The 21,816-nt window shown below is 40.1% G+C and overlaps 1 protein-coding gene across 2 annotated transcripts in view; it reads right to left on the reverse strand.

Moving 5' to 3' along the window:
- Positions 1-325: 325 nt before the first annotated feature.
- XRCC5 (X-ray repair cross complementing 5) overlaps positions 326-21,816 on the reverse strand; it is a 96,040-nt gene continuing 74,549 nt past the window's right edge. For both annotated transcript variants that reach the window (XM_071216133.1, XM_004478686.2), the window contains 4 exons: positions 17,190-17,286; positions 15,285-15,352; positions 1,373-1,444; positions 326-588 (listed from right to left, as the gene is read on the reverse strand). In XM_071216133.1, the coding sequence (XP_071072234.1) occupies positions 574-588; positions 1,373-1,444; positions 15,285-15,352; positions 17,190-17,286 (252 nt within the window). In that variant the 3' untranslated portion in view covers positions 326-573. The remainder of the gene's footprint in view (positions 589-1,372; positions 1,445-15,284; positions 15,353-17,189; positions 17,287-21,816) is intronic.

Consider the following 21,816-nt stretch of genomic DNA (forward strand, 5'->3'; position numbering starts at 1 on the left):
AATGTAGTGACTAAAAAAGCTCAAGTTAAAAGAAAAATGAGTCAGCCCTTCCCCACTAGTTTCCCAGCCCAGCTTTCTCCTGGTAGGAAACAAATTCCATCCACTTGATCAGTGTAAGTTGTGACTGCTGTTGGAAGATCAGATGAAGGACTCCTAGGAGGGACTGAGAAAACTCACCAATGACTACACAGTGGTTCAGAATTACAGTTATGACTTCACGAGGGCCGCAATCCTCACTTCCGCTATACCAGGTTGGGCTAAAATCTGTTTTCCAGAAACTTCAAAGTATGTAATAGAATATACTGAGATCAATGACCACAAAAGATCAGAAAATAACAATGGCTCTTTATAAACCTTTATGACATCAAAATAAATCATCCCTTTTAATATATATGCAGATATTCATTCCACAGAGAACTGGGTGAGATTCACTTCTACAGAATCTGCAGACTCTCTCCAGACTTCCTGCTTTCCCTTGAATGGGCTCCTCCACGCTGTTCTTTATGGAACTCCCAGCACTGCAGCCATGACAGCACAGCTCAGCTCTCTTTGATCCCCCACACATTCCATGACCTAGATCATATCCAGCTGGAAATAAGAACAACATATTTAGAAAGGAATCAAGCCATCTTCAGACCCCTGCTTCTCTGGTGAGATAAGCTTTAATGAAAATGGTTCTCTTCCTTGGTAGCCATGCTTGGACATGCACACCTTCCCACTGCTGACTGTTTTAAGAGTTAAATTCCAAGTAGCTCCTCATCTCAATGCTAAGAGCTTCTCTAATAAAAGGCTGCAAGCATAGTATGCAGTTTTTGCTGTTCAGTTGACATGCAAGGCTTAAAGGCAGAAAGCTTCCAAACATGAAAGCTGGATACAAAAGTCACTACTTATGCAGCGTCATAGGCATTCATGATGTGAGGAACGAGGTCCAGAAATCCTGAAATGCTTATCAGTCTAGTCTGTTTATATTAAGTTAATTGAGAACATTTAAGAATTAAGCTGTTTAAAGGCTGTTTTTATTGGTCAACCCACACAAATTGCATGTTGTATTGCTTATTTTTGGTTAAGGGCAATTTCAGTAAATTATAACATTTTGCAACTAAAGGAACAGACTCTTTAGCTCTATTTTAGCCCTTCAATGGATTAATCTGAATGAACAATGTAATTGAAACCACCAAGCACAGGAATTTCCATTATCAAATTACCTATCTGATTAAATTGATAATGGCAATAAATAATAGTGTAGGGAGCTTCTGCTGTGTTAGAAATTAAAACACAAAAAAGAAGACTGCAATAAGTAGTCTTTGTGGCTGTGTTTACAGCAGATGATTTCAATCATCAGAGCACGTGGCAGGTATTAGGGAGTACTTACTAAATCATCCACATCACCACCTTCTTCAACTCTGGCTGCATCTTCATCTGGTTTTTCTTTGGGGGCCAGAAACTGTAAATGAATAGAAAGTCAGTCATGACACCAAATGATGCTTTCACCTCTTCTGATGGAGGGAACAATCTGCTAGCATTGCCAGAGGCAAACCTTAGAAGACTTGCTTGCAATGTTTTGTTGCAAATGACACCAAAGAAATATCATTTGGACACATTCTCCTTCACCTCATTCTAAATTTGAGAGGTCCAATTCTCAAGTTCAGTAGATCATACTCAACAATCAACTTCCTGTGGAGGGAGAGGAAATGGCATTGCTCAAGACAGTGAGTACGTGCAGGGGCCTCAGACAGGCACTTTCCATCTCTATGTCCACAGGAGACAAGGTGGCTTCTGATATTAAGAAAGCAAATACCCCAAACCAGTATGTCTTGAATTTTTTTGGAAGGGAACACTAGCATGGTTTCAAGCCTCTGAACTTAATAATCAGCTATTCTTTCAATTCCATTGAGGACAAAAAAGAGGAAGGACTTCTTGAAAGAGATGAGAAACAAAGGGAAAGGCTTGGGAGATTCCTTAATTTCCTTTTCTGGAAATCCTTCAGTTTGTGTAGACATTTTGTAAAAATATGAAAATGGATGAGAATGTTTTGAGTGTACTCCTCTGTTCAGCATCAGTGGTTCTAGACCTGAAGCCTCTAAAAGGAAGACAGATAATATCAAAAAGGAAGGGGCCTATAATCTGCAAGGATCTAGGACTCAAACTCAGATTTTAAAATGATAGTGAATTGTACAGAGTTTCCACATGGGTTGATTGTAAAGTTTTGGTAATGCGTGGTGGTGATGGATAGCACAACACTGCAAATGTATTTAACAGCACTGAATTATAAATGTGAATATGATTAAAAGGAGAACTTTTAGGTTGTAGATGTTACCAGAATAAAGATTAAAAACAAAACAAAACATAGGCCTGTACAACACAAACAGCGAACCCTATTGTAAACGATGCTCTAGTTTAAAAAAGTATAGTTATAACAATGTTCTTTCATGAATTGTAGCAAACGTACCACATCAATGCAAGGTGTTAAATAATAAGACAGTATATGGGAACTTTGTATTTTATACATGATTTTTCTGTAAACCCACAACTTCTCTAATAGTAAAAAATGGTTGTCTGTGCCCTAGAAAACAATCCAAGCACTTTGTCTTCCATCCTGTCCCTCTGAGAGGAAACAGTGGGGACTCTTCCACCAAGGCATGTGGTAACTGCTCTACCCACCTCTACCCACTACTATCTACATAATAGCTAGAAGGAATCTTCTGGTAGCAAAAGTATTTAGAATAGTAGCAAAATCATCATGGTTGGCAGAGACAAGGCTGCAGGAGCGGATGCTTGTAAAGGGAAGGTGGGGAGTGCCAGGAAGACAGCACACTCTCCCTGTTAGCGTTCCTTGAGGTCAGTGTCCATGGAGTGTGTAGGCAGCGAGCACACCTTCCAGGCCAGGCCACCTCTACTTGCCTACAGTGGTTTCCACTCAACAGGGAAAAATGGAGAGACATGGTGTCCCTAGGTGGTCCTATTATTTTTATGGAACAGTGGATACAAGTGAAGCCTTTGAAACCAAAGGCCTATAAATAAATGCAAATATGGCACCCTTTAAATATTAGGCTGCGTGCAAATATCAGGAAGCAGGCTCTACATGTCCTTCCATTCCTCATGTACAAAACATCACACACACACTACAAAATGGCAAGAGAGAAGGCCTCATCTGTAGAACTGGGACACTGGCAGTGTCAGTACTGTGGATGTGGCCATGATGGTTTGTTTTTTGGATTTCACCTCCCTTGTGGACTTCTTCCTCATTCAAAACTACCATACCATTCATTACCTCAATTTTGACTGAGAGCTTAAGGGAATTTATCTTCTAAGGACATTTATGGATCTTTCCATAGGTGACCCTAAGCTGGACCATGTTCAGGGCTGGCTCAGTGGTACAAGAGACAGAAAATCCTAGCAATGGGCAGTATAATCTGGAAAAGAACTGTAATTAGCTTCTGTATATAATTATTCTGGTTGACTATTAATAAACATATCAAAAGGGCAAATACAGATAACTAATCCATGTATTTACTTATCATTTGTCTAAATACTAAACTCTGCTCTACCCTAGACTGTCAAATTAATCTTAATTTATAGTTCTCTGAAACATTAGCACTATTTAAAAATTCTTTAATTTTGTTCCTCTCCTACTCATTATCAGTAATTGCTATATGAATATAGAATATATGGCTAGAAGATAAGACTTATCCAGTCAGGGTATAGCAGTTTGATATGGTTATGAATTCCAAAAACAGATATTGGATTCTGTTTGTAATCTGGTCTGTTCCTGGGTGTGAATAAGTTAGGATTAAGGCTTTGACTGGGCCATGTCATTAGGGCACTGAGTCCCACCCCTTGGTGGGTGGGAACTCACAGATAAAAGGCATGGCAAAAGACAGAGTTGAAGGTTTTTGATGTTGGAGTTTCATGCTGAAGGCTTAAGCTGGAGCCCTGGGAAGTAAGCTCACAGAGGAAAGAGAAGCAAGCCCTGGGAAGAGAGGAACCCTGGACCCAGGGAGAAGCAAGACCCTAGAAAGAAGGAACCCAGGAAGCCTGAACCCTGGCAGACATCACAGGCTTTTTGCTCCAACATGTGAAAATAGACTTTGGTGTGGGAAGTAACCTATGCTTTATGGCCTGGTATTTGTAAGCTCCTACCCCCAAATAAATACCCTTTATAAAAACCAACTGATTTCTGGTATTTTGCATCAGCACCCCCTTTGGCTGACTAATACAGAATTTGGTACCAGGAGTGGGGTAGTGCTTTTGCAATTACCAAAATGTTGGAATGGCTTTATAAATGGGTAAGGGGTATTGTTTGGACGAATTGTGAAATGCTAGGAAGAAAAGACCTACAGTACTTTGAAGAGACAGTTGATAGCAATATGGATGCTAAAGAGACCTTTTAAGATGCCTTAGAAGTAAATGATGAAACTATTGTTAGAAACTGGAGGAAAGGTGATCTGTGTTTTAAAGTTGCAGAGAACTTAGCAAGATTAACTCCTGGTGTTTTATGGAAGGTAGAGTTTGAAAATGGTGAGCCTGGGCATTTAGCTGCAGAAATTTCCAAAGTAAACTGGGAGAATGCGGCTTGGCTTCTGTTAGCAGCTTATAGCAAAATGCTAGATGAGAGAGATATGCTGAGGACTGAACTGTCAGGTTCAAAGAAAACAGAAACCGATTCTGGAAATTCCAAGTCTCTGGAAATCAAGCTCCCAGAAGAAAGTGCCCCATTGGAGGACTTAACTAAACTTGGAACGTGCAAATCAGGATTGAAGATGCAGTTATCTCAGAAAGACTTGTGGAAAGTCTTACTGTCTTATGGCTTGGACCCCTGTTTCTTGCATGTTAAACCAACAAGGATTTTGAGAGAACTGTATGAACAAAACCATTGTCAGCTTGGACTAAAAGAGACATGGAAAGGAGAGATTGAAGAAACAGCTGTAAGAGAAAAACCATGGAAGCTGAGATCTGGAATAAAGACATCACCTTGGGCCAAGAGAGGAAACCCCACCTATGTGTACAGAGGGTGAGTTTGCACCAGCAGTTGAAGAGGGTGGATGCTCCTACCCAATGTTCTGGGAGAGTTTTGCTGCCCCAGGGTGCAGAGAGGGTGGAGCACACTCCCTAAGGATTATGATGGTTAAGGTCAGTGCCCCAAAGGTCTGAGAGGGGTGGACCTGTCCCCCATGGATTAGGGAAGGCCAGGTGGTCAACTCATTGCTCTGAGAGGCTTGAGCCTGCATGCCAAAGGCTAGGGAAGGCCAGGTGATCAACTCGTTGCTCTGAGTGGGTTAAGCCTGTATGCCAAAGGTTTGGGGAAATGCTGTCTTCACGTCACTGTACTAGGGGGGCTCATACTCTAACCCAAAGATTGGGTAAGGTGTGGCAATCACCCCAACACTCTTGGAAGGAGAGGTCTGGAGCTTGGTCGACATCCAGAAGCTTGATGAGGGTAGAACCAAGAAAATGGTTGTTGGGCAAGTATGTGGAAAGGGTGGGTTCCCATAAGGCACAAGGAGAAGAAACCATCATCTTAAGAATGACTCTCAGTCCAAAATCCAATGGAGGATGCCCTGCAGGTTTACTGAACTGTAGAGGACCTGTGACTCATGTTTTCTTTCCATTTTCTCCTTTTTGTAATGAAAATGTTTGTCCCTTATCTGTCGATTTGTGTATTGGAAACAGATAAATTGTTTTGTAAATTTCAGAGGTCTATAGCAGACAGGACTTTGCCCTAAGACAAACTATTTCTTTAAATTGATTGTGATATGATATAGTACCTGCATTGTTACTGATTTAAAGTATTTTTTTGAGGCAGCGAACTTGGCCCAGTGGTTACTTGGCCCAGTGGTTACGGCGTCTGTCTACCACATGGGAAGTCCGCGGTTCACACCCCGGGCCTCCTTGACCCGTGTGCAGCTGGCCCATGCACAGTGCTAATGCGTGCATGGAGTGCTGTGCCACGCAGGGGTGTCTCCCGCGTAGGGGAGCCCCACGCACAAGGAGTGCACCCCGTAAGGAGGGCCGCCCAGCATGAAAGAAAGTGCAGCCTGCCCAGGAATGGCACCGCACACAAGGAGAGCTGACACAAGATGACGCAACAAGAAACACAGATTGCCATGCCGCTGACAACAGAAGCGGACAAAGAAGATGCAGCAAATAGACACAGAACAGACAACCGGGGTGGGGGTGAAGGAGAGAGAAATAAATAAATAAATCTTTAAAAATAAATAAATAAATAAAGTATTTTTTTAAATATTGTAATGTCTTTTGGAATTCAGAGGATGGAGTATAGCAGTTTGATATGGCTATGAATTCCAAAAATCAATATTGGATTATGTTTGTAATCTGCTCTGTACCTGGGTGTGATTAAGTTAGGATTAGGGCTTTGACTGGACCACCCACCCCTTGGTGGGTGGGGACTCACAGATAAAAGGCATGGCAAAGGATAGAGCTGAGGGTTTTTGATGCTGGAGTTTTGATGTTGGAGTCTGATGCTAAAGCCTTAAGCTGGAGTCCCAGGAAGCAAGCTCACAGAGGAAAGAGAAGCAAGCTCCAGGAAGAGAGGAACCCTGAACCCAGAGAGAAGCAAGACCCTAGAAAGGAGGAACCCAGGAAGCCTGAACCGTCACAGATATTGGCAGCCATATTGTTCCAACACGTGAAAATAGACTTTGGCGTGGGAAGTAACTTATGCGATGGCCTGGTATCAGTAAGCTCCTACCCCAGATAAATACCCTATGTAAAAACCAACTGATTTCTGGTATTTTGCATCATCACTCCTTTGGCTAATACACAGGGTAAAGAGAATAAAAAGAGTTGAGTTCTGCGGAGCTGGTGTAGCTCCGTGGTTGGGCACCTATGTCACATGTATGAGGTTCCAGGTATAATACCCAAGTACCTCCTTGAAAAAAAAAAAAAAAGAGTTGAGTCCTGCCATAAACCTCCGTGGCGCCACAAATGACTAGTACCTTCCAAACATATGACAAATCAAATGGGCTCAGTGGGTCTAAGTCTACTCTGTTATCACTAGATGGAGTGATAATTAGGTGTCTGTAGCCTGACACCTAATAAGTACTTATTGATGAATCCAGAAAATCCCTGTTTTTTGCACGTACCCTCTAAAAGCTTCAATTCCCATTCCTTCCCCATCTGAAAAGCTACTTTTATATTACAATTATAAGATCAATAAGATGCTTGTATGCATTATGACCATGGTATACACAATTAAACACAAATAGCACATCTCTGAGACTAGGCCAATTTCCTAGGATGAGAGGAGCAGCAGCAAACTGACACCTCCATTTCCATCAGTGCTAAACATCTGCAACTGATTTTCCAGACAGATCTGCTTCACATTTCTGTGCAAGTAAATTATGGCTGAAAGCTGGGCTGCCATCCATTATCCTTTCCAAAGCCTCAGGCAAGACTGATTTCTTACACGTATCACTCTTCATCATCAAAGTTTTTAACTGCAAGTAATTTCCAGACTGTGCAGTGCCTGGGAAGCTACAGATAAAGCAGAGAATTCAATGATAGCCCTGCTTTCTCAATAAAAGATTCTCTGAACACAGCAAAAAGGGGTAGGAGTCAACTTTCATCTTTTCTTGGGTTCCTTGCCTCTACAATATGTTCAAAAAGTGGAGAATAGAAAGCATGCATGGCTGACACACTCCTCCTTCCGCCAAACACTCTCATTATTTGGGGTTACCAAGAAAGAGCCTCCTACCCTGGAGACCTTAATGAAATGGCTAAACTATTACTTTTCAAGTCTACTGAAATGCAGTCACAGACAGCAATACAAAAATGGAATAAATAACCTCTGTACATGGAAAGCACATGTGGTTCAAGCGAATGAGCTCCCACCTACCACATGGGGGGATCCAGGTTCAGTTCCTGGTGCCTCCTAAAGAAGATGAGCAAGATAGCAAGCTGATGCAACAAGAGACACATGGAGGAAAACATAATGAGAGCCACAACAAAGTAGGGGGAGCAGAATTGGCACTTCCTTCCCACATGGGAGGTCTGGTGTTCAGTTCCTGCCCTGTGCCTCTTAAAAAAAAAAAAGGAAGATGAACAGACACAGCAAGTGCAAATAATGAGGGGGTGGGGAAAATAAATAACTATATCCTAAAAAACCCCAAAAATCTCTGTACAGAAATACCCCATCCAATACTCCATCAGACTAAAAAATAACATTCAGCCAGTGCTCAGACATTTACCAATCCCCAAACCAGAAGCACATGGCTCCCAAGAATCACCCACAGTCCAAACGTATAAAAGCAACAGGAAGAACAAAAATCTGTTTGCATGTGTTTTGCCTAAAAATCAGATACATTTGGGTTTCTTTAATGCCACCCGTAGTTTACTTTATGCTATAAAGTCAATATAATACAGCAGTGAAATCATGCACTCTAGTGTGGGAGAGCAGAACTATAACCTTAGCTCTGTCCATTTCTCATTACCCTGGGCAAGCCACTCGACCTTTCTATAACTAATTTTCTTCAAAAATAAAGTATGACAACTGTTACTTAGGCAATCTACCTCATGGAGTTGTGATGAGTCTCAGATGAAATAAAGTGTGCAGAAATGCTTTGTGGTACTCTAAGTTTTATGTTCTAACTCTTAGAAATATATATTTTTTAAAAATCTGTGCATATGCTCATCAAAAAACTTGTAAGAATATACATAACATCTTTATTCATAATAGCCAAAATTTAGAAACAATCAAATGTCCCCCATCAAGAGAATGGATGAATAAATTGTGGGATAATAATAAGAGGGAATACTACATAGCTAAGGAATGAACAACTATATAACATGGATGAAACACAAAAGGTATGGTTCCATCTACATTAAGATGAAGAATACACAAACTAGAGTGACAGAAAACAGAGTAGAGATTACCTGGGGGGGCAAGGGGTTTTGACTGCAAAGAGTATCAGAGAATTTCTGAAATGATGGAAATGTTCTATATTTTGATCTTGGTAGTAAGTACATAGGTATATGCATGTGTAAAAATTCATCAAGTTGCATTTAGGACTTGTGATTGAACCTCAATAAATAATTTAAAAATTGCATCTTAAAAAGTATCAAGTTCTAAACAAAGAAAACTGTTTTCATTATTGCCTTTCTTGTAATAGCATATAAAATAACACATAGGAGATGTAAAGCAGAAGAGGAAAGCAAAAAAGAGCAAAGGAAAACATCATGGGGCCTATAGCAGTTTGGCATTGTTCATAAATTCCAAAAATAGTTACTGGGTTATGCTTGTAAACTGGTCTGTCAGAGGTATCATTTTTACCTGATTAAATTATGATCAGGACTTTGATTGGGCCATGTCAGTAGGGAAAGACATGGCAAAAGACAGAGTTGGGAGTTTTGAGCTGTAGCCCGGGAAGTGAACACACAGGAGAAGAACACAGAGGAACAGAGTCGGTTCCTTAGACATGGCAGAAGTCCCGGGGACAGAGACAGAGCTGTTCGCCTTATAGTCTACAGTAGTCCTTGTGCAGAGAGCACAGCAGCTGAGCCCAGAGAAATGGAGCCCTGGGAAAAGAGGAACCCAAGAAGCCTGAACTCTTGGCAGATGTCGGCATTCATTTTGCCCCAACATGTGGCAACAGAATTTGGTGAGAAGTAATGTATGCCTTGTGGCCTGGTAACTGTAAGCCTCTACCCCAAATAAATACCCTTTATAAATCAACAGATTTCTGGTATTTTGCATCAGCACCCCTTTGGCTGTCTAATACAGGGCCCAACAGAGGTCAGTGGGTTAGGAAAAAAATGTTCTCAAGAAAAGATTCTTCAACTTTATCTTAGGAACGTTCACAGGGCTTTGGTGATCTCTTACAGACACACACAAAACTGTGTGCTCTCTTGAAAGAAGGAGTGTGAGCATCCGTTGTTTAGGCAGATGGGGCTGTTGGCATTATAAGGGGCAGGCACGGAAAGGTGGCAATAAAATGTGGTAGAAAGATGGCTGTAGCAGCAGTGCAGGGAACTGGAGTTCAGTTAATTCTGCTAGCCATTAACTTGCTATGAGACACTGGGCTTGTCTAGTTCACCTCTTTACATGGCATCAGTAAAATGACCAGCTCTCTAAGCTCTGAGAATCTATGATGATAAGGTGGGAAATCAATAAACATCACCAACAGTAAAAAGGGCTAGATTTGGTAGATACAAGGAAAACAAGTGCTAAAAATATGCTTCTCACCCCCATCACCATCCCTATAAAGCCTATATTAAATGATTATTTAGGCATAGCTCAGCCTTTTGTAATCCTGCGAGAAACATACTACAAAGCCATGAGAATAAATCCCCTTTCACCTCGGGGTTCTCTATATGGAATAAAAAGAATAGAGGGCTGAGGGTAAGGATGGGGTGTCAGCAGAACTGGATTCTAGGCCAGCAACTTACTATGAAATTTCAGGAATGTCATTTTACTTCTCAGTTCCTAAGTTTCCTTGTCTATAAAATAAGGAGTTTAGGTGCAAGTATTTTTCAAGTTCTGTTTCCTGAAGTCCTGAGGAGGTCTTCAGAGTCCCATGGGCATGGGTAATCCCAATTTGCCATTCCCACTGCCCATCAACTGAGGAGTGCTATCTTTATCTGTTTCACATCTCAGTCTTCCTCATAATCGTTCACAGCTTTAATGAAACTCAGCTAGAGGATTATTAGGATCCTTCTATACAACTTACCCTAATGTCTTCTATCTTAAGGTTTTGGCTTTTTTAAATTCTTCTACTCCAATGTTTCGCCACAATAATATTATTCACATTCTGGGCCAGGTATTTCTGTCTCATAAACTGTAGGATGTTTAGCGACACCCACGACTTCTATTCACATCCCAGATGTGACCACTAAAAGTGTCTTCACACACTGTGGAATGACCCCATTTGCAGGGAACAAAATCACCCCTGGTTGACAATCATTGCTTTAACCATAACACAAGTTAGCAAGAAGAAATTTTTAAAAATTAAAAAAATAAAAAGTTTCTTGTTAGAGGATAAATTTCAAGTGAAAACTCAGCCTATCCTGACCTCTCACACCAAGTCCAGGTTACTTAAAGCAAACTGTGGGAAGCGGATTTGGCTCAACAGATAGGGCATCTGCCTACCACATGGGAGGTCCAAGGTTCAAACCCAGGGACTCTTGACCCGTGTGATGAGCTGGCCCATGTGCAGTGCTGATGCACTCAAGGAGTGCCGTGCCACGCAGGGATGACCTTGTGTAGGGGAGCCCCATGTGCAAGGAGTGCACCGTTAGGAGAGCCACCCAGAGCAAAAAAAGTGCAGCCTACCCAGGAGTGGTGCTGCACACTCGGAGAGCTGACACAGCAAGATGATCCAACAAAACAAGACATGGATTCTGGGTGCTGCTGACGAGAATACAAGCAGACAAGTGGTGCCGCACTCACGGAGAGCTGACACAGCAAGATGACGCAACGAAACAAGACACGGATTCTGGGTGCTGCTGACGAGAATACAAGCGGACACAGAAGAACACACAGTGAATGGACACAGAAAGCAGACAATTGGGGGGGCAGAGAAGGGGAAAGAAACAAAAATTTAAAAATTTACCCTTTAAAATAAATAAATAAATAATACAGCAAACTGCTTTCTAGATGCTCCTATAAAGGGCCAGGATGAACAGTGGTGCCTCCTCCTACCCTCCACAGAGATGTGCAGTGAGAATGAACTGACAGATGAGGGACACTCAAGGGCTGCACAAAGACTTTACCAAATATCAAATGCTAAGGGCATGTCTAACAATACCAACTGGAAATAGATAAAGTTAAGTGACAGAATTAATTGACAGGTTGTAATGGCAATAAAAAATGAGTATAAAAGAGGGGTAATAGTTATGCTTAGGTTTCAAAATGAAATCAGAGTCAACCATCTAAACATATTATGAAAGAACTTCTATTTCTGCAGCAGGACTGAGTTACCTATTATTTCTTAAAAGAATCATGAAATCCACACATTTCTAGAGCACACTGTAGGGAAACAGTTTCTCTTAACATAATGTGCAATGTCAAGTTATAGTTTAATTTTATTTAAAATGAGCACCCCTGGATAATTATTTCCCTTCAAACTATCAAAATTTAATCACAAGAATGTGACAGCTTGCTAACTTTAAATAACTTACAGTAAATATCTTGATAGAATTTAAGATATTCCTAATATCTTAAGATATTAATATCTTATTATCTTAGATGGTGAGGACTGTCATTCAATCTCTCTGATCATAGTCCAGTTTACTTAAATGATTATTTAGGAAATGACCAAACTTAACACTTGCTTTGAAGGCAATGTAAATGAATATCTCAGTGCATGGTCAAAAGTGATTACACTTCCTTAACTTGGCTAAGAGCAATAGCTAAAGCATGTCTCCACTATTAAAGCGATAAGAAATCAGCTTCTTTGAGCCAGAATCTCACTCAGCAATTCTCCCCCTAATGAACTGTATGAATACTCTCACTTCTATAATTTTCTCCAAAAATCAGCAAATGCCATTTAAAAACATTTTTAATACAAAGGATCAGTTTTCATTCTGAAAAACAAAATAAAGTATTCATGTAATAGCAAAGAAGATACAAAAGCATAATCTTGCAAGTCAGACCTGCTAAGAGTATGCACTGAAGGTAAATCAGAACTACTGGCAAACTACCCCCCGGCTCTAGGCCAGAGAGACATTTGTTCAGATGAAGCAGATAGGGACCACTGTACTTTAGAGATTGCTGTTCTCAGATCCCATTTATAATAGTTAATCCATTAAGGAATGAAGGTCCAGTGCAGTGCCCAAGAACCAATATTTTAATCCTCATGTCGCTTCTGAGTGCTCACAGTGTAAACCCACTTAACCTCTCTGGGGTTTGGCTTCCCAGAGGCAACAGGGATGCTAGTTCATACTCCTGCCAATTCTTAAGGGCTTGCTGTGAGCATGGCACAGATAGTACTGGGCAATTTGTTCTAGAGCCAGATATATAAAGTTTTCTTTCCATTGTTTTCTACCTCTATCTGGGTATGACCAATAAATTGTTTTATGTGAACATTATATAATGTAAATGTTCCTTAAAAATAAAAACGTTCTATAGATATTTGGAATAAATATTAAATAGGCTAGAGCACTGGTGAATGTGCAAACAGAAAATGATGTTTTCTAGATGGCAAAAACATCTGCAAGGTTAATGTGCAGCATACTTTTTTGGAGGCTATGAGTCTATATATCCAAGTATCTAGTGTAAGTTGGCACTCAGCACATTTTAGCTGAATTTTCTAGTTTCTAATCTGCCATGGCAGTAACATCAGGTTTTGTTTGTAGTACTGGAAGCATGCTCCCCATGCCTTGGATATGAAAACACTGGCCTCAAAAAGCAGTAGCTTAAAAAAAAAAATAAGGCAACCAATGTGGGGAGGGGTAGGGAGGAGACTTTCTCTACTCCTTTCACTCTGCCCTCTTCCTACTCAAAGAAGGTAAAGTCTCCAGAGTTGTCTTATACGTCAACAAACTCAAGTTAGTTCTGATTATATTAGAATCATCTAAGCATACCACTTCATACCTAGTCATTAACTACAATTTCTCTCTATAGCTTAACCAGCAGACACTAACACAGAGCTGAGGCTCTGTTCCCTTACACTGCAAAGACAATGTATCTGCACCATAGAACAAGCCTGACACAGTATGTCCTTTCGTAGATTTCTTTTTCTCTCTAACATTGTGTATTCACTTAGCTGTGACACCTTTGATTAAAGAGGTATTGCTAGGGAGGAAAAGCTACCTTTTCTAGATCAGTTCTCCCCTCCTCCTCCAAAAACTATAATACGTACTCAACTCCCACCTGGATGATAAAAATGCAAGAATGACTCAAATTAAGTAATTTGTCTTGATTTGTTTTACTTGTTTAGCAAAAAACAATTGATAAGTTTTTATCCCAGTTCAAGAGGAAAATATTATGATGCCACTGTATAGTGACAAACAGAAAAAAGCCAAGCAGTTGAATGACATATTTATGCTCATGGTACTCAGTACTGATTGTGGCAAAAGATGGTACAGTCACCATGAAACTTCTTTTTAGATAATAAACACCATCTCAGAGCATGCTTCTAAAATTCTAGGTTCTTACTCCTTAAAAGCAGGGACCCTATCTATTCTTGAATAAAATCCTTATGCCAGAAAGTATGTAATAAAATTTTTTGTATATTCTGACTAACTTATCTTCCATACAATACTATGATTTCTGCCAAATGCCTTCAGTTGAAAATTCAAGGTATTTTATAATTTTAATGAACATTTCCAGCCTTATTTCCTCCATTTTCCTAACAGTTTCCTGTCTGTCAGCCCCAGACTAAACTCTCAGTGTGTGTACAGTCACATTTTGATTCTTCATTTCCTCAGCAATGGCATTCACTATGCTAAACTATAACTGCTTTGAGTTTCTAGAGGGCAGGGAGGTATCTTGTCATCTGGCACAGTTCTCCCATATAGTAGGGGCTTAGTATATAACCGACAGCTGCCCTGGTATTGTGCTAGCAAAACTGGATCAATCAGTGACTGTAATGAAGCTGAATGTAATTCGCTATGTATCTCTGAGTTATTAAATTTAATTTCACTAAAAGTTCACATCAAACCTGAGGCATAATGAGGGATTACTGAACATGTAGCCACATATAATTGACTCAAAGCTGAATCAGACTTAATACTCCAATACCAAATAGGGAGACACTCGCCTCACTATTTGTGTCATTAAAAAGTCATCAGGTTTGCATACAAGGGGTCTTTTACTAAAAACATCTAGATGTCCCTTATGCTAGAATACCAGCAGTTCTCTATCTTGCTATTCATTACAATCACCTGAGGGGCTTTAAAAACACAAAAAACAAAGCGATGCCCAGGACCCATCTCAGACCAACAGAATCTCTGGGGGTGGGGGTGGGGGGCCACCTGTCATCAGTACTTTAAAAATAGTACCCTAGATGACAAATTGGAAATCATTGGGCAAGACAGCTTTCATAGCCTTTACCAGGGCCTAGGCTAAGCTTTGTATGTACTGTGAACTTCAGTAGCTCTAGAGATTATGAGTACATTCTAGAAACATAACCATGGCCTGGAAAACTGAGTACGACCACAATTTCTCCCATGAGGATATTGACACTGAAGCAATTTGCCTGTTGACTAAAGAATGGATGCCAATTTTGTTATCCTTAAAATTTAACTTCTTCAAGGAAGAATGGCCATCAGTAAAGGAATGCTCACTGGAGTAGTTCATCTAAAGACAAGGACTTATCCCTCAATACCTTTTGGGCTTCCTCAGCTGTGACAGTGCTTCCCGAGGCTTCATCTTTGGTGATCAGAGTAATTCCATCTAAAAAGTAATTCACAAAATAAAATCCAAATACAATGAATCAATCCTAATCCCATTTTTTCTCTGCATTGCACCACCTCCCACCTTCACACCAGCCACTTTAAAAAACATTGGTGCTATATCACTGAGCTGTTGAGTTTCTTAATTTATATTGTTCCTTCCACCTTATATTACCTTTCTCCTAGTTTTGCTTGTACAAAATAAATGCCACATGTCAAATGCCACCTGGTCCATAAGCCTTCCTTGAATCAATTTGAGAGATAAAAGAATCTCTTCAACGTAAGAATTCTCAGATCACTTTGTCTATCCCTTTGAGATGGCTCTCATCATATCCTACCTTGTATAACTATTTGTACATATTTTATCTCTACTAATAGACAATTTTCTTGAGGGCAGGTACTAGATTTTAGTCATCTTTAATTTCCACTCAAAGTGGTACACAGCAGAGGCTCAATAAATAAGATGAATGAATGAATGCATTCTTTTGTCCAAACCCATCAGATACCCAATAAGGGAATCTGTAAATATTTTGACTGGCAGTAGTGTTACCAGCTATTGATGGAACGGCAGGAGGACTAAGGTTGGGAGGAAACATCTTTTACATTGAGCATGTCTATCATTTAACACAATGTATCAATTTTAGTTCAATGAGAGCAAATCAAGGATAGAAAAAAACTACCCTCTATTTTAGTTTCTCTTCTTCCTGAAGTGGACTGAGGAAGTGACTGACACATGATACATTTTTAGAAAAGCACATGCATTTAACATCCATTTGTATCAGAAAATGGCACAGGTCTTGGGTATTCTCTCAAAAGGCTAGAAGTGCTCAGAAAATATGTATCTTGTGTATGTCCTGTAAGTGTCTTTTCAGCAAATAATATGCTGGAGGCATTCAATAAATACCAAAACCAATCTCTTTCTTCTACTGGGTCAGAAAGCAGAGACATAAAAGCGATTTGAGTAAGCCCCATTCACTACCTATTCTAATTGCTTTTGCTCTCTGGTGTAGAAGTTAAAGGGCTGAAAAATTAACTGTCAGGGAAATGGTTACCTGTGTGATGTATGATGAAAAGCTACCCATTGGAAGAAGGATAAATAGGTATTCAACAACTTTTTTACAGACTTTGCACAAAAAGACAAGTGGAAACTAATTTTTGGCCCTAGTAAAAGTGAAAAATTTCATAATTTCTTTTCAACATCCATTGTTTTCAAGTATATATTTTTAGCAATATACGTAGGTTCTGAAAGAAAATCAAGTCATGGTTTGAAAAAAAAAAATGGACAAAGGGCATGAAAGAAATCATGCCTTAAGACTAACATTGCAAGAATGTGTGTTGCCTTCTTTCTGGGTTTCATTTGAGTTGGTCACTGCTAACTAGTGGGACACCGAGGGGCTTTGGTGCATGAATATGCTGGTCTACTGGTAGGGGAAGCCCAGGAACATGTTAATGAAGGATTAGCAGCAAGAGGGCAAAAGTGGGTGAGATCAATGAAAGAGCTGGGGATCCAGCAGGAATGGATGACCTAAGAATCTGAAAAAAGGGCCAATGTTTGCAAGCACAGCTTCTTCATTTAACAAACAGAAAGATACAACCTTGGAAACAGGTCCTGCTGCAGTTTAAGACAGGTCTTATAAGTTTACTATTATTTACTACTTTGTATTTCTGCTGATTAAAGCAAAATTTTGAGTTTAATGAATCTTGAATCCAAAATCATCAGGCCCCTACATGACACATCATATAATTTAATTTGTATTTAGAATGTATAGTTACAGTTAATTTATATTTAGAAGAAAAATAGCACAAGTATTTGGAGAAAAAGACAAAAGACATCTTACCCTGAATGACAATTTCCCAGAAATGATTTAATTGTTTCATTTCCACTTTCTCTCGAAGGGCTTTCAGGAAATTGTTGAAGCGCTGTTCTTCTGAAAACTGTGGTGGGACATGGGGTAGAAAGGGAGGCAAGTCAGAATAAATACAAAAACAAATTCATCCCTGGACCAAAGTATACTATATTTTGAACCCATTGTCCTTGCGAAAATAAATAAATAAAATATTCTTCGGCAAAGGGGAAACTGGCTTTTCAATCTGAGCTATATTTGTTTGGAACCAGAAATCCTTCCATACATGGATGATCTAGCACCTCACAAAGCCATACAGTGTTTTTAGTGGTCTGGTATTTTGTTTTGTTTTTTAATTTTTACTATCTAAAAAAAACCAGAAAAGTTTAATGAATGCTCATATACCTATCACCCAGCTTCAACATTTATCAACTTGGTTTGTCTTTTTCATCTCTTCCCCTACCTTTCTCTTCCTCCACAACCTCTAGACTGTTTTAAAGCAAATCACAGTCATAAACTACACAAGCAGTGAACCTAAATTAAACCATGGACTTTAATTAATAGTAAAACTATAAAAATATGCTATTGTCAGTAACAAACGTTCCACACCAATGCAACTGGTATGTGTGTGTGTGGGGGGGATGTATAGGAATCCTGTGTTTTGTGCATGACTGTTCTGTAAACCCACAACTTCTCTAAAAAAGAAAATAACAAAAACAGCAAAAAACTCATTTTTTCATCAGTATTTCAGTATATCATTTTTAAAAGACAGAGGCCTTTTAAAACAAAACAAAACATATTCATGTGCCATTATCACATCCCTCAAATAACCAGTCAATATTCACATTTTCCCAATCGTCTTATAAATCTTTCTTTCTTTTTTTTAAAGTCTTACAGTTCAAAAATGGTCTATATAGTAAAACTGGTTGATAGGTGTCTGGGTTTTTTTTGATCTTCCGCCATCTTATCTTTTTTTGCTTCCTTACTTTTTTTAAAGAAACTCAGTGACCTGGTACTTTTAAGGTCATATAGTGACAAGAGTGCATAGAAGAATTACCAGATACTCCATGTAGCCTGGGTCAGTGCTAGAAAAAAAAATTTTCACTAACTTTTTCCATCTAACCAAATCTTTTTCCCACCCAACTGAGATGCCTTTAGTCTTGTCCTACCTCTATTTTTCCAGAATTTTGACTTTTTATCGGTAGGGTATTTGGGTCATCTACTTCTGAATCTTTTATTCTACTCTATTTTTAACAATTTTCTCATTTTCTTATCTTTCTTTATAGTTATAAGCATATAAACCATACAAACATTCATTTTTTATTCATTTGACAAATATTTATGAAGCATTCTATTAGTCAGCCAAAGGGATGCTGATGCAAAATACCAGAAATTGTTTGGTTTTTATAAAGGATATTTATCTGGAGTAGGAGCTTACAGATACAAGGCCATAAGCATAAGTTACTTCCCTCGCCAAAGTCTATTTTCACGTGTTGGAGCAAGATGGCTGCCGACGTCCGCCAGGGTTCAGGCTTCCTGGGTTCCTCTCTTCCAGGGTCTTGCTTCTCTCTGGGTTCAGGGTTCTACTCTTTCTGGGGCTTGCTTCTGTTTCCTCTGTAAGCTTACTTCCCAGGGCTCCAGGTTAAGGCTTCAGCATCAAACTCCAACATCAAAACTCCAACATCAAACACCCTCCAACTCTGTCTTTTGCCATGCCTTTTATCTGTGAGTCCCATCCACCAAGGGGTGGGGTCTCAACATCCTAATGATGTGGCCCAATCAAAACCCTAATCATAACTCAATCATGCCCAGATACAGACCAGATTACAAATATAATCCAATATCATAGAATTCATAACTATATCAAACTGCTATACTCCACCCTCTGAATTCCAAAAAGACATTACAATATTTAAAAAAAACCTTAAATCAGTAACAATTCAAGTACTAAATCATATCACAATCAATTTAAAGAAATACAGTTTGTCTTAGGGCAAAGTCCTGTCTGCTACAGACCTCTGAAACTTACAAAACAATTTATCTTTTTCCAATTCACAAATGGACAGACAAGGGATAAACATTTTCATTACAATAAGGAGAAATTGGGAGGGAAATATGAGTCATGGGTCCTGTACAGTTCAGTAAACCTGCAGGGCATCCTCCATTCGATTTCCATCTGGGAGTCATTCTTAAGATGATGGTTTCTTCTCTTTGGAAAGGGTGGGAATGCCCAATGGCCATTTTCTTGGTTCCACCCTCATCAAGCATCTGGGTGTCAACCAAGCTCCAGACCTCTCTCTCCAAGAGTGCTGAGGTGATTGTCATACCTTACCCAATCTTTGGATCAGAGTCTTAACCCCCCTAGCACAGTGATGTGAAGACAACATTACCTCTAATCTTTGGCATACAGGTTCAACCCTCTCAAAGCAACGAGTTGACCACCTGGCCTTCCCTAATCCACGGGGGACAGGTCCACACCTCTCAGACCTGTGGGGCACTGACCTTAACTGCCATAATCCTTGGGGAGTGTGCTCCACCTTCTCTGTACCCTGGGGTGACAAAACTCTCCCAGTACATCTAGTGGGAACATCCATCCTCTTCAACTGCTGGTGCAAACTCACCCTCTGTACACATAGGTGGGGTTTCCTCTCTTGGCCCAAGGTGATGTCTTTATTCCAGATCTCAGCTTCCATGGTTTTCCTCTTACAGCTGTTTCTTCAATCTCTCCTTTCCATGTCTCTTTTAGTCCAAGCTGACAGTGGTTTTGTTCATACAGTTCTCTCAAAATCCTTGTTGGTTTAACATGCAAGAAACAGGGGTCCAAGCCATAAGACAGTAAGACTTTCCACAAGTCTTTCTGAGATAACTGCATCTTCAATCCTGATTTGCACATTCCAAGTTTAGTTAAGTCCTCCAATGGGGCACTTTCTTCTGGGAGCTTGATTTCCAGAGGCTTGGAATTTCCAGAATCGGTTTCTGTTTTCTTTGAACCTGACAGTTCAGTCCTCAGCATATCTCTCTCATCTAGCATTTTGCTATAAGCTGCTAACAGAAGCCAAGCCGCATTCTCCCAGTTTACTTTGGAAATTTCTGCAGCTAAATGCCCAGGCTCACCATTTTCAAACTCTACCTTCCATAAAACACCAGGAGTTAATCTTGCTAAGTTCTCTGCAACTTTAAAACACGGATCGCCTTTCCTCCAGTTTCTAACAATAGTTTCATCATTTACTTCTTCTTTTTTTTTTAAAGATTTATTTATTTATTTAATTCCCCCCCCCCTTCCCCAGTTGTCTGTTCTCTGTGTCTATTTGCTGCGTCTTGTTTCTTTGTCTGCTTCTGCTGTCATCAGCGGCACCGGAAGTGTGGGCGGCACCATTGCTGGGCAGGCTGCACTCTTTCGTGCTGGGCGGCTTTCCTTACGGGGTGCACTCCTTGCGCATGGGGCTCCCCTACGCGGGGGACACCCCTGCATGGCGCAGCACTCCTTGCGCGCATCAGCACTGCGCACGGGCCAGCTCCACACGGGTCAAGGAGGCCCGGGGTTTGAACCGCGGACCTCCCATGTGGTAGACAGACGCCCTAACCACTGGGCCAAGTCCGTTTTCCCTCATTTACTTCTAAGGCATCATAAAAGGTCTCTTTAGCATCCATATTGCTATCAACTGTCTCTTCAAACCACTGTAGGTCTTTTCTTCCAAGCATCTCACAACTCCTCCAAAAAATATCCCTTACTCATTTTATAAAACCATTACAACATTTTAGTAATTGCAAAAGCACTTCCCCACTCCTGGGAACCAAATTCTGTATTAGTCAGCCAAAGGGGTGCTGATGCAAAATATCAGAAATTGTTTGGTTTTTATAAAGGATATTTATCTGGGATAGGAGCTTACAAATACCAGGCCATAAGCATAAGTTACTTCCCTCGCCAAAGTCTATTTTCATGTGTTGGAGCAAGATGGCTGCTGACGTCTGCCAGGGTTCGGGCTCCCTGGATTCCTCTCTTCCAGGGTCTTGCTTCCTCTGGGTTCAGTGTTCCTCTCTTCCTGGGGTTTGCTTCTGTGTTCTCTGTGAGCTGACTTCCCAGGCCTCCAGCTTAAAGCTTCAGCAACAAACTTCAACATCAAAACTCCAACATCAAAAACCCTCCCACTCTGTCTTTTGCCATGCCTTTTCTCTGTGAGTCCCCACTCACCAAGGGGTGGGGTCTCCACACCCTAATAACGTGGCCCAATCAAAGTCCTAATCATAACTCCATCATGTCCAGATACAGACCAGATTACAAACATAATCCAATATGTATATTTGGAATTCATAACCATATTAAACGGCTATAAGCACCTATACAAGAAGTAACACGCACGGCAATTGTGCCTATTTTAAAATATACCTTCCAATTTAAACTTGTTCACCTCTTGGCTGGATGTGCAAAAGCCTACAAGTAATTTGGGAGATTTTTTAAGTGTTTTGTAAAAATTTTTAATAAAACTAACACACACAACATCTTGGGGACAATCTGGACAACTAATTTTGAGTGTTCTTTTTTTTTTAACCCCTGGCATTCAGATCCCTACTCCTGCCTCATAAAATTCTTTCTAATAATTAGACCTAAAATAGTTAGCCT

Source organism: Dasypus novemcinctus, chromosome 7, assembly GCF_030445035.2.
Source record: "Dasypus novemcinctus isolate mDasNov1 chromosome 7, mDasNov1.1.hap2, whole genome shotgun sequence".
Classification (NCBI taxonomy): domain Eukaryota; kingdom Metazoa; phylum Chordata; class Mammalia; order Cingulata; family Dasypodidae; genus Dasypus; species Dasypus novemcinctus.